The sequence below is a fragment of the Lissotriton helveticus genome, chromosome 1_1 (genome assembly GCF_964261635.1).
Source record: "Lissotriton helveticus chromosome 1_1, aLisHel1.1, whole genome shotgun sequence".
NCBI classification, from domain to species: Eukaryota; Metazoa; Chordata; class Amphibia; order Caudata; family Salamandridae; genus Lissotriton; species Lissotriton helveticus.
This window is the reverse complement of record NC_136057.1, coordinates 828,937,895-828,952,267: the sequence shown is the minus strand read 5'-3', so window position 1 is coordinate 828,952,267 and position 14,373 is coordinate 828,937,895. Positions and strand designations below refer to the sequence as shown.

At 46.2% G+C, this 14,373-nt stretch overlaps 1 protein-coding gene across 1 annotated transcript in view; it reads left to right on the top strand.

Annotated features, from left to right (window-relative positions):
- Positions 1-14,373, top strand: part of EEA1 (early endosome antigen 1) — a 764,210-nt gene that overhangs the window by 161,843 nt on the left and 587,994 nt on the right. The window contains exon 10 of the mRNA XM_078674577.1: positions 13,611-13,727. Within this exon, the coding sequence (XP_078530703.1) occupies positions 13,611-13,727 (117 nt within the window). The remainder of the gene's footprint in view (positions 1-13,610; positions 13,728-14,373) is intronic.

The following is a 14,373-nucleotide window of genomic DNA, read 5'->3' as shown; positions in this document are numbered from 1 at the left end:
GCGAACACATGCACTAATGATAATGTAGCTCGATCGGTGCTAACTAGTTGGCAGATCTAATCCAAGGAACCTTTATTAGGTCTCGCTGGTGATGCAGTGCGAAAGCGCGGTCGCCAGCGAGATCTATTGTTGTCGTCTTGCCTGCCAAGTGATACAGACAGGGGCACGCGGCGATTGGTGTCTGTGGACGCGCTTCTAGACAGACGCGCTTGCGCAGACGCGTTACCATGGCGGCATGCCGAGATAATTACTTTCTGTTTGGTTTCTGTTTGGAGTAGTGTGGCTCACTGGTTAGAGGCAGCAGGCCTGAGAGCAGAAGTCGGCCCGGGACCAAGGTTCAATTCCCGACGCGGCAGGGTCGTGGACCTTGGTCAGCGGACTCGATAATTCTCGCTTCGGTGCTTACTCTAATCAGGGGTTCCACTCGGCAACTCTGGGCATTAGCTTGCCTAATCTCCACAACGGCCCCACCAATTCCGGGGATGCCTGGCTCCACCTTGGGGACTCCCAGCAAGGGACTATCCCACAGGGAAAGCCAGGACGGGTTCCCCAGAGTTATACAGCGCCGGGACGCCCCGTTGCTGGGGCAGCTGTGCGCTTTACAAGTATACTACATTTACATTACATTTCGTGAGTGTGCGTCTCACTGGCACCATGTGGTAGAAGCTTCATTTGACATTCATTTTTGGGTTCGTGCTTAATCTGCTGCTGCTCGTACGCTATATGCGGGAGGGTGACCTTCAAATATTTAACTCACGCCATCGCTCTCTTTCGGAGTACCTGGCCTACCAGACAGAGGTACCAATTAAGTAAAGATCGAAAGTCAAAGCCACTGACTGGTGAAACATTGTCATGCACTATATACATTGTACCGCCAGTCTATTCTCAGTGCCACGCCCAGGTCACCAAAGCAACCTCTTGATGTGCAAAAAAAAATAAAGAACCGATGCGGCTGCTTTCGCCATTACACCATTCACCCGTTATTACCGCCGTGTTTACTAGATTAGTTTCGGCCCAAAAATTAAGCCCACCCGGTAACATTTGTAGATCGTATACCATAACTATTTTGCTCCTGTGTGTCTTTTGCCTGCAAACAGCCTCCGATACCACCGTGCCTTAGTGTCTTTTGCTTACAAACAACATCTAAACACCCCCCACTCCCCCTCCCACACACACCCCCCCCCTCCTCACCGGTCTCTTTTGTCGCTGCGCTGGTGTCGTCTCCTCCGCGTCACCGCCGCGGGGCTCTCCCTCAGGCATGGGAGCCCCGCGTCATCACTGCTCCTCTCGCCACGCGCTACTTGGGCGTGGCCTTCCCGCATAAGTTCTACCCCACGACAGCCTTGTTGATCGTAGCTTCTTGTTGAATTCAGTCTGAGCGGCACATAGTTCAGAACAGCGCTCCTTGGTGCACGTGAGCAGCGCAAGTGTTCTCATCCCATGGCGTTGTCTGTAAGTGCTGGTACAGGCTTACATGATAACACGCTTCTGAAGTTTTTCTCCGTCTGGCCTTGGCTATTCACTATCTGTCTTACGTATTATCTAGCTCTGCCGGCAACAACTTTATCGGTGCTCAAGCGATGTGGCATAGCTGACGTTGAGCAACGTCTGCTGATTTTCGGGTCACGCAACGGCCATCTTGAGTTGGGGATGCCATCAAATGGGGAACGCTTTTTTATAGACTCCGTTGTGTGATTGCTTGGGGAGATCCAATATCTTTCACACGCATATCCGACGTAGTCTCAGGGTCCAATGGGAGTGCATCTCGCTCTGGACTCGATAAAGTGTTTTGTGTTTGAGGCATCCAATAGCTGCTGTCGGCGGTTTGGACCGCTCCACAGTGGACGTGCACAGTGTGGAAGCATTAGGCACAGCAGCTGTGACCATGGAGGAAGCAAGGGTTCTTACAAACCATCACATTGTTTTCTCTTAGGCCAGTGAGTCCCAACAGCCCCCCCCTCCCACACAGCAACCCATGCATCCCTCCACACCACCTTTACACCCAACCCAGATATCTTGTAGAGATCTACCTAAACAGCCCACAACAGTGTTTTTAAACCATTTAGCACCCAACACAGCTACCCCCAAAGAAACCACCTGCTAATCAATGGAGACCAGCCAGTGCATTCATTTATCACAAACTACTTTACAGAGACCACCTCGAATATACTCTACAGGGAAGTCAAATGAATAAATCGCTAGTAAATGAGAAACCCACGCCGTTCTCGCATATTGTGACTGTCTGCCCAGCTTCCTCTACAGATCACCCAACATAATATACAGAAGGCCCTTCGGATCTCTATTAGCGTCCAATACATCCTTCATTAACCACTTTCACGCGTTTACTAGGAACTCAGTGGATATTACAACAAGCATTTGCAATGCAATAGGTCTCGCGTTTGCGAGAGTTTAAGCTATTGGCATTGTAAATGACAATGCCTTTCATTTATGTTTTAAAAAGCAACACGTAAATAAAAGGCATTGCCATTTACAATGCGAATAGCTCAAACTCTCACAACTGCGAGACCTATTGCATTGCAAATGCTTGTGCTGGCCTAAACTTTGAGACTGCTTTTGGCTGCATATGTAGGTCTCGGCTTTTGTCTAAATTGGATTAATAAGTGAAACATTGACTGGTCCTTGTTCCTGCCGACCTAGGGTTACAGTATTACCTATACCAGAATTATAATACGTGGACAATACTGTATTGTTAGACCAGACCAGCTTAGGCCTCCAACTCCTGCTGGCAACAATTCATTCTTACTGCTGATTGAACAAACTCTCCAGAAATAGGAAAAAAAGCAATCTAATGTTTTGCGGAAAATAATTTAAGACTGAAGGATACTGGACACCCAATTATTAATACGTGTCGTAGGTTAAATCCTATAAATAGCTTGGTACCAGACTGCACAATTGAGGCGAACATAGGCAACAAAATACTAAAGTGGTGAAAAAAGTATCTTTAACATTAGCTCAGTGCTAAATATTTTAGAAATTCCCAGGAATCATTTGCCTGCTGCTTTTTGTTACTAAAGAACAATTACTCCCATTATATTGTATGGTAGTGAGACTTTTTGTATGGAGAGTTGCCTGCTGGTTGGATCAGAAACATTGCAATCTCTTTATATTCCTGTTTCACCTCCCAAGCTCAGACTATCAAGGATACCCCCAATAGATTTATTTTTAAGGTCTCGGAGAAAGGGGGAAAATAAAAATAGGAAATTAATGCATTAACCTCTCCCTAGACCAATATCAGTTTTATCTAGGCTAACAATAGCTCCATGGGGCTATCCACAACGAATACATAGCAAGCATACACAACTTATTGTTTTATATGAAATTTATTTTGTTCCAAAGTCATTATTTCATTATTTATATCAAAAGAGAGTAAAACATTCATTATATCTATAATTTCTTTTATATGAATGAACGATGATTTCATTTTTTTTTTTCAGCAGTTCAGCATGGACTGCATTTTTTTACCCAGACAATGATATCTGCATCGTTCATATACATATGTATGACCCCTACGAATTGACCACACTTGCATATAGGCCTTGTACACCAACATACATACTCATTTATCCAACAAAACATATCATACTCTCTCAAGATCGCATATACTATTATGGTCACCAAGGAGACCGCAACAATACAGCCTCTGAGACATTGATGTGGGTCAGGTATCTCACTTCCAGGTCAACACACGTTTCGGTAGGTATTCTGCTTTTTGGATCACCTTCTTCAGGACCACTAATACAACAGTGGCATGGGTGTAGCTTAAAAATGTAGAAGTATTATTTCTGCAAAACAGGGGATTGCCTGTCTGATATAGTTATGTCCAGCAAGTCATTCAAATTATAGAATATGCCACACGTATCCACGCTGTGCTGATGTTCTGTTTGTCCATAAATATCTATCCCAATGCGGATGATCAATGAAGTCGCAGTCTTTTAATTGACCACTAGTCTGACTATTTTTAGTGTTGATATGGCACCTGTCCAGAGTACTTCCTCCGCAGTTATTTTTTTCAGTCAATTGTGTCAAAAATATGTGATGATCCACTGCTGGAGTTATAAGTATGTCCAATTTCAATACAGACCAAAAGTCATGGCTTTCTCTAGGTTGTGAAGTCCGGACAGGTGCCAGAACTATCTTGCTATACCCTATATCCATGCCTTGTGAAATAATTTGTCTAATGATACGCAGTTGCTATATGGTTTTGTAAAATATATGGCGACTTTTAACAACATGCTAGCATAGTTCAAGTAGGGATAATAATAGATAGTCCTTGGCTTAAAGCCAATTTGCTCTGGAAGACAGAAGTGGTGCACTGTGAGAAATTTGTCATGTTGGTGAAATTAAGTATTGACACATTTTAGTGTTGCTTGTGCTCTCCTGTGATTAAACAAGTTTGTAAATTCTGTTTTGAGCCTGAGAGATGTTGAGTGGAATATTTGTGTTAAAGTACTTGAAAGTTTGCTTCTCTTTTTATTAGAACATAACATGATGTATTGTAGGACCCACAGTTTGGAAACTTCAGTTGTTCATATTTATACCTCAGTGATACAGCTGTACCTGGCACCATTTTTGCTTTCACGTGAGCAACTACATATAGATTATGTGGTGAGGGTAAGAAGTTAAGTATAAATATGTCCTTGGGGGTGGGTGCAGGTTTTAAGGGAGGAATGATTACCTTTGATAGGGAAGCAGGACTAGGTGATACTGCTTTGCAAAAGTGAAGAAATTAGTGAAATGTAGATAAGATTGAGCAACATTGTCATCCGCTGAGGTAATTGTATTCTTTGCTTATGAAATACAATGATTGAAAATTTGCCACTAAAAAGGAGGAAGAGGAAACCAATAGCTTTCAGAAGTAATATTCAATACATGGGAAACACTCAAATCCTTGCAATGGATTTCTACGCAGAGATGCAGTGTATATGGAAAAAAGTGTAGGTACATTTTTGTATGTCTCTCTTAAAAGCTAAATGTTCGAGGCATGTGGGCTGCTGAATTCATATCTATAGCATAGATCGCCTCCTAGTGTTGGGTCCGGATGATTGCACATTGTTGTCCTGGAAGAGTCTTCGAAGTATCACGAGATAGGTGGCTCCTCCCCTGGACTACAATGCGCATGGGCATCGACTCCATCCCCAGATTGTTTTTTTCCGCCATAGGGTTCGGATGTATATTCGTTCTCTCCAGTTCGGAATCGATATAGACTTTTCTTAAGGCCTGAAGGCCTTTTCCTATACCGTCGGTATTGTTTTGCGCTCGGTCCCAGCTCTGTTCCGGCTCAGTTCCCGAGTCGGACATCCCAAGGAGTCGCGTGGCTCTTCGGTGCTCCAGGCCCAGTCAACGCAACAAGACTTACGACGACACATCATGAAACGGAGCCCGTTCAAGAAATGTCCCGTGTGTGGATCGAAGTATCCCCACATCGACGTCCACCCAGTGTGCAACAAGTGCCTGTCGCCAGACCACGATGAAGCCAACTGTATGGCTTGTTCCCGGCTTCGATCGAAGAAGACGATTCGACTTCCGCGCGTGGCGCGCCTGGAGGCCCAGCAGTCGCCCCCGGCCCCGGGGCCGGCCGACATCTTCGAGAGAGAAGAAGCAGGCGAATAAGAAGTTCATCTGCAGATTTCACCTCCAGCGGAGGAGATCGACTACGACGCGGACGTCGAAGCGCTCGATGCAGAAGAAGTAGTCGACGAGGTAGGAGACGACAATGAGGCCTATGGGGCCATGGAAGACAGCTCAGGCGAAGAGCTATGCCCCGTTCGAACAATCACTAAGGCTCAGGTCGCGGGATCGCCACACGGCCTTACCCAAGACCTTGCACCCAGATCCACGGCCTCACCTACGGGCCCGGCTACGGACACTTCTGCGGAGCCGCCGGTGGTCAAAACTAAACCGAAAGTGAAACCCTCTGTGTCGACGAAACCGAAAGTGATGGAGACGCCGACGAAACAGAAGACGTCTGTCCCTCTGGCCGCCTCCTCGTCTTCCGATATGTCGGGGGGCAGCCGAAGCCGAAGAAGGCTGTCGATCCGGTGAAGTCGACCAAGGGCGTCGAGCCAAAGTCAGTCAAGGGCGTCGATCCAAAATCGATCATGGGCGTCGAGCCGAAGACTGGGGCCCCAACCCCTGGTGTCAAGGCCGCCGACCCGAAGTCGTCGGCGCCAAAAGCCGTCGGCGCGGAAGGAGGACACGGCGCACCTAAGAAAGCTGCTCCTGTACCTCGGCCGGAGAAGGCCAAGACATCGACGCTCGAGTCTTCACACGCTGGTGGACCGAGGACGTCTGTTGGGTGGACGAAACAGTCCGCTTCCTTTACGAAGCAGGTGTCGGACTCACTGCAACGCATCAAGAACAAGGCTTCCGCGGTTGATCCGAAAGATGCTTCCACCCCGAAGCAGGCTGCCAAAACACCAGTCTTCGACGCCACTCCTGTTTACGTTGCCGCCGAAGGTGGCACCGAAGGCCTTCGCACCGAGGTCGGTCGCCAACGCGCCGTGCAAGGGTCTGCGGGGTCGAAGCCTCCTCCGCAGCTAGGGAGCTTGAAGCATCGACAACCCTTGATGGAGGAGCAGTCGGAACACTTTATCGACGCCGACACGGGTAAACTTACCCTCTACAAGAGAAAGATATCGGCGACACAGCCTTTGGAGTCCTACACGATTCCTTTGAAGCGCAAGAAGCCTTCTACGGATTCCCCGGTTCTGGTTGAGCCACTTGCTCCACAGACTCCAAGAGTTGCTACACCCTCACCCACTTATTCAGATGTGGAGGCTGGGGAAGGTGATGACGAAGAGTATAACTTTCCTGACAACACTGATCCTGAGGATCACCAGGACTCTTGGGCAGATGCAGGGGACCCAGAAGATCCGCAAACTGCCCCGGACACTCAGGTGTACAATGTCAAAACATCTCCTACTGAGGATTCTGCGGCATTTAATGCTCTCATTGAGAGGGCGGCTAAAAACCACGACGTCCAGCTGCACGCTGACCCTGTTGACGTGGACTTCCTTTTTGATACCTTTTCCACGGCAGAAAAGACTGTCAAAACTCTCCCAATGTTGAAAGGGGTTCTCAAACATGCAGCAGACATCTTTAAAGAACCCACACGTGCCAGGGTGGTCAACCCTAGAATTGAAAAAAAATAGAAGCCGGCACCTGGCGACCCTAGCTACATCAAGGGCCAGTTGCCATTGGACTCTCTGGTCGTTTCTAATGCCCGGAAGAGGGCGAATTCGCAAACCACTGGTTATGCTCCTCCCCCAGACAAGGAATCTAAAGTGCTGGAGGCATCGGGGAAGAGGGTGGCGGCTCAAGCAGCCAATATCTGGCGTATCTCAAACACTCAGGCACTCTTGGCCAGATATGACAGGGCGCACTATGACACACTAGAGACCCTGTTACAACATCTACCCGATCAGTATAAAGAGGCGGCGGAAATGCTCATTCAGGAAGGGAAGCTCATCTCCAACGCTTCTATTAAATGTGCACTGGACGTGGCGGACACCGCGGCCAGGGCCATTAACACCAGTGTGATGTTGAGACGTCAGGCATGGCTCAGAATCTCCGGTTTCAAGCCAGAGATACAAACCACCATCCTCAATCAGCCGGTCAACCCTGATAGGTTATTTGGTCCTGAGGTGGATACCACACTGGAAAAAATAAAGGATACCGAGACTGCAAAGTCCATGGGAGCTCTCCAGTCCCAACAGTTTCGGGGCAGTACTTTTCGTCGCTCAGGCAATAGAGGTGTTTCCAGAGGCCAGATGTCCCAGCAAATGCAATACCCTAAAGGTGGGGCGCAGTCCTCTTACACCAAGCAGAGTAGAGGCGGCTATCGGGGCAAGAGTGCCAAGGGCAGAGGCCGTGGAAATAACAACTCCCGTTCCTCCGCCACCACCAAACAGTGACGCCCTGCCACTGCCCCCGACCACACAACACCTGTCGGGGGGAGACTCCAGCAGTTCCTGCCAGTCTGGAAATCCATCACCACAGACAGGTGGGTCGTTAAACGTATCCAGTTCGGTTATTGTCTGGAGTTAACATCCACTCCACCCAACAGGCCACCAAAACACCGTCCTATGTCCACAGAGCATTTGCACTTATTGCAGCAGGAGGTACTTGTCATGCTGCAAAAAGGGGCAATCGAGCTCGTGCCGGTGGAAGAAGAAGGCACAGGAGTGTATTCCCTGTACTTCTTAATCCCGAAGAAGGACGGGTCCCTCAGACCCATACTGGACCTCAGGCCCCTAAACCAGTATATTCTCTCAGAACACTTTCACATGCTGACGCTGCAGCAAGTTCTTCCGTTGCTCAACCAGGGAGACTTCCTCGCAACCTTGGATCTCAAGGATGCATACTTTCACATTCCACTACATCCATCACACAGAAAATACCTCTGATTCACAATTCAGGGTCGGCATTATCAGTTCAAGGTACTCCCTTTCGGAGTGACCACGGCGCCCAGGGTGTTCACAAAATGCCTAGCAACAGTGGCTGCGCACCTCAGGAGGCAGAACGTTCACGTTTACCTTTATCTAGACGACTGGCTTGTCCAAGCAAAGTCGGCCCAGCTGTGCGCCGCCAACATGTCCCACACCATTAACCTTCTTCACAGTCTGGGATTCTCACTAAATTATCCCAAATCGCACCTTCAGCCAGCCCATGTGCGGCAGTATCTGGGCGCGACGATAGATACTCTGGCGGCCACGGCTCAGCCGACTTCTGTGAGGATCGACAGCATTCAGTCGCTCATCCAGAAGTTCAGAGCGCAACACTCGCTTCCAGCAAGAGTGTTCATGCAGTTGATAGGCATGATGGCCTCCTGCATCTTCATAGTCCCGCACGCGAGGCTACATATGCGTCCGCTTCAGGAGTGCTTGGCACGTCAGTGGAATGAGGCTCACGGACAGTTAAAGAACCTAGTGTTGGTGACCGGTCGGGCATACAACTCTCTGCATTGGTGGAATCCACACAACCTTTGCAAGGGCCGACAGTTGCAGGAGCCTGTGCCACAACTTATCCTGATGTCGGACGCATCTCTCCAGGGTTGGGGAGCTCGTGTACTCCACTACACGGTGCAGGGACTATGGACGACGCAGCAAAAGAAGATGCACATCAACTACCTAGAACTGCTGGCAATCTTCATGGCGATGAAGGCATTCAAAGTACATCTGTGCAACAAAGTCGTGTTGATCCGGACGGACAACATGACAGCCGTGTACTACATTCAGAAGCAGGGAGGTACGCACTCTCCACAGTTGTCTCATCTGGCTCAGAGCATGTGGAAGTGGGCCATTCAGAGGAACATCTTCCTCATGGCGGAACACCTCCCGGGCAAGGACAATCAGATGGCGGATCTGCTCAGCAGGTACAGCCACCAAATGCATGAGTGGGAGATGCATCCATCAGTACTCCACATGTACTTCCAGCAGTGGGGTCATCCAGAGATAGACCTGTTTGCCACAAGGGAAAACGCAAAATGCCAACACTTTACCGCCAGGTTCCCTCACCCACAGTCGCAGGGCAATGCGATATGGATGAACTGGTCAGGCAGATTTGCGTACGCTTTTCCCCCAGCACCTCTCATACCGCTGGTGGCACGAAAGCTAAAGCAACACTCGATGACACTCATCCTGGTTGCTCCAACGTGGGCACGCCAACCATGGTACACCACATTTCTAGAACTCTCCGTGGTACCGCATCAAAGGCTGCGCCTCACGCCCAGACTTTTGGCGCAGAGCCATGGCGACATTCAGCACCCAGACCCGCAACAGCTCAACCTGGCGATCTGGCTCCTGAAGTCTTAGAATTTGGCTACCTTAACTTACCTCCCGACTGCATGAATATCATATGGGAGGCAAGGAAGCCCACCACCAGAGCCTGCTATGCAGCAAAATGGAAGCGGTTTGTCATTTACTGTACGGAACACAACATCAACCCGCTAGATGCATCCACTCACAACATCATCTGTTATTTGTTACATCTTTACAAATGCAAGCTGGCATATGCTTCCATTCGGATACACTTATCCGCCATAGCAGCTTATCTCCAAACCAGGCAGCATCTCTCCGTTTTCAGAGTGCCTGCCATTAAAGCCTTCCTAGAAGGACTGAAACGAGTCATCCCTCCCAGGACCCCGCCAGCTCCTGTATGGAACCTTAATGTGGTCCTCACCAGGCTGATGGGCCCACCTTTTGAGCCTCTGCATTCATGCGAGATTCAGTTTTTAACATGGGAAGTGGCTTTTCTAATAGCCATTACGTCTCTGCGACGTGTTAGTGAGCTCCAGGCGCTCACTGTACAAGAGCCATTCATACAAATTCACTCGAACAGGGTGGTGCTGCGCACTAACCCTAAATTTCTTCCTAAGGTGGTTTCACAGTTCCATGTCAATCAGACCATTGAACTGCCCGCGTTCTTTCAAAACCCAGAGACAGTAGCCGAAAGAATGCTCCACACTCTTGACGTCAAACGAGCTTTGATGTACTACATCGATAGAACCAAATATTTTAGGAAGACACAACTCTTTGTTGCCTTTTCGGCCCAGCACAAAGGCAACCCCATTTCCAAAGCAGGTATAGCCAGGTGGATCGTTAAGTGTATTCAAATCTGCTATCACAAGGCTAAGCGCACTTTAACGGTCCTCCCCAGAGCCCACTCCACCCGCAAGTTGGGGGCCTCCATGGCTTTCCTTGGTAATATCCCTTTGGAAAACATTTGTAGAGCAGCCACATTGTCTACACCACACACATTTAATAAACACTACTGTGTAGATGTGCACTCCAAGCAGCTGTAGGGCAGGCTGTTCTTAAGACACTTTTTCAAACGTCTGCAGCTGGCACAGGCGGCCGCCGTTAATGGAGGGACTGCTATTTATTCTATGCTATAGATATGAATTCAGCAGCCCACATGCCTCGAACTGAATATGCTACTTACCACTATGCATCTGTTCTTGGCATGTAGGGCTGCTGACATTCATATCGCCCGCCCTCCTCCCCGGCGCCTGTAGCGGCTGCAGAATTCAAACTTACTCTTAGCATGGTCATCGCTCACACTGTTACTCCATCTTCGCCACAATGGCTAAAAACAATCTGGGGATGGAGTCGATGCCCATGCGCACTGTAGTCCAGGGGAGGAGCCACCTATCTCGTGATACTTCGAAGACTCTTCCAGGACATCAAGTAGCATATTCATTACAGTTTTTCACAGTTTTTTTGCGTAGTTAGGGGGTAGAGGATTTTCAATGAATTGAAGCTAGTCTTACCAGAGTGCATTCAAAGACCGAGATTAAAACATTGATCCATCATCACACAGATAATAAGTGGGCAGTAAATCCATGGAAGACCAGAAACCGTATGGCCTATGTAAACGGAAATGGGTAAAACACCACACCACATCAGAGCATAGTCAATGGCCAGATCGCCCTCAAAATTAAAAGGTAGAGGTGTTTGAGCCAAAAACAGCAAACCAAAATTAAAATTGAGACAGTCCAATAAATAACCATGAAACGCTAAACAAAAAATAAAAGACCAATAGTAAACTAACTTCCAAACAGACAAAACAAATGGAATGTGAGCAAAATAAACTTCTCTAAGACTACCAAGTTTTTTGTGATTCCACCCTCCTTATTACCCCTTCTTTTCATCCATTCTTTCCACAAGGCCTAAATGCACGTTAGAGATTTTTTTAAAGAATGGACAGTAAATCCTTACACTGGGTGGCTTTTTCTGACCACAGATGCCATCCAAACTTCTCGTAGGAGAGCAGATGGGCGGTGTTACCCCCCCATATTAATCTTTTAAGGTCCTAATTTTCTCCTGGTGCCAGTGATCCAATTTCTTTCTGATCAGTTACCCCCTCCTCCGCCCTGGACCATGCATCTGTAATTGTTGATTTAATTAATGATATTGTCCATTTTGGAATTTGGTATTGCATGTGTGAACTTAGGTTTGGTATTGTAAGAAATGAATGGCAGTGGGAAGTACGGGTAAATCAGTACCATAACTTGTTAATTTAATGTATTTTTAAGCTAAGCTTATATTTCCTCTCCATTTAGATGTCTTCTGGAATTTCAGTATTTTTTTTGTTTCTGGATGTTATAATGATGAAGATTGAGGTTGGAATAATGCATACACATTTGCAGGTCAGCTTTTCTTTTTCCGGGAGTTTTTAAAGCTACTTGAAAGCTCTGACTTTGTCATGCTTACACTCTGTCTCCCAGGAACCATCAATTAGCACAATTCATCAGATACAGTGCCAATGTTGAACCTATGATATCTTAAAGGTGGCGTTTAAATGGAGCAATCTCATGGTAATTGACATTACGTCCTAAGATATTAACGCACTAGGAACACTGGATGAGTCGGTACATTACATTAGTCTAAAACTGCAGCAATTTCGAACTATATGTGTGTTATACTGCACTCCTGACAGAATAGCTAACTGGGCTCTGAGCAAGGAAAGGGATGCGGAGGATAGGGGCAAATGACCTACATGCTGTTTGGTTGCCGCAGATTTTTTGTATATGCTTGCCACCTGCCCGGGACGGAATCTGTTCTGAAAGGAACTGGTTCAGATTGCTGAGAAGCGTTCTGTTTAGATCTTCAATTAACAGAAAAAGAGGTCATGCTTGGGTATAAGAGTGAACCAGATCTAGGTCTGAGATCCCATTTTCTATGAGTATAGTCACGGCGCGGCTGCTTATTGCTTGGGCATGCATATACCCAATTCCACCAAGAGCATTAGCATTGTGGGCAGTTACAAGAGAAATATATGAAAGGGAGATGGCTTTCCATGAGAAAATTTGAACGCACACGGGGGTAATGGGAAATGGCTACTAGCACAAGTCAATGTGGCCTTTTCTTTTTTATGGGGCTTTTTTTTTACTTGCCATTGTTTTAGCAATTTTAATGTTTCAAATGTCGATAATTAAGTTATTTGCCTTTCTCTCCCTTTGTATGCTTTTTAATATTTGTTGTATGCCTTTAATGTAACGCAATTGACAGGAGTAATCCTACTGCTATTTTGTTTTTAGTACTTTCAAAGAACTTATCGTTTACATTGTTATATTCTGTGACCGATTCTTATACCCTTTGAATAAAAAAAGGAATAATGCATACATGAGGTGAATGTGTGTAATTGGAAACTAATTTTTACCAAATGTATTTATTTTTTATTTTATGTGGGGTGCTAGCATCATTTTAGCGAGTGGTTTTACTTTTGAGAGTGTTTGTTTTATTTTTTGGATCATTAGTGTGAAGGTTTTTTCAGCACAGGCAGTTTTTAGTGTTATATTTGTCAAGATTAAAGATCTGACCCTAAACCCAAAGACCTACATTTTAGACTAAGTCTACTCCCTAAACTGAAAGCTTATTTTAAGTTTGAACGTTTGTGTTAACCTCAATAAACCAAAGCTTTAAGCCTGTTAAGAGGCAGAGAATGTAAGTAATATCATACTGGACAATAAAACAGCTGCTATTTACAACTTGTATTGAACTGTAATTGGATAGCCTTGATATACATGTGTTTTAGATAGAGGACCACCAAAAGAAAATTCTTTCATCTGATTTGAATTTTTTGTTTAGACAACCATAAAACAGTTAAAAGAAGAACTTGCAAAAGGCCCTCAAGAAGTTGCTGTTTACGTTCAGGAACTGCAAAAACTTAAGAGTTCCATGAATGATTTACATCAGACAAATCAGGTAAGACAGAAATATTTTGTTATTGTGTTTTAGAGTTCGAGATTTTGATTGGCTTAATTAGCTATAGGTACCTCCAGCATCTGTATGTATTGGAGTTTTTTTTTATTTTTTACTATAGCCTTCTAGCTGGCCGTAGCTAGCTATACCAGCTTTAAAGGTTTCCTCCAGCAGTAAATCAGGAAGGGCCTTTAACAAGGGAGCAGGACTTTAATGCTGGTATAGACAGCTATAGAGGACTACAAGGCTTTTAGAACATTCCACCACTAGAGGGCAGAATGTTCTAGCAAACAAAACAAAGGCCTGAAGAGACTGAAATCCCTTTGGGCTCAGTGAGGACTTTGCTCGACAACATTTGAATGTTGGAGCTCCGGGCTTCTACTGGCTATTAGAAACCCAGAGCACTCTATTGTTTTAAATAGAACTCACAACATTCCAATGTTCTGATATGTATGATAAAGCAATCTGCATAACTTAAAAACATGATTTTACTGAATCTCACCTAACTTGCAAATCTCAGTTAAGAGTAAGACAGCTGAGTGATTTAACATGAGCCATAAAGAAAGTAATGCAACTTTAAATGAATTGTCTTATACACGATTTACTGTTTATTGAATGATGATTACCTGTACACTAACTTCTAAGGCAT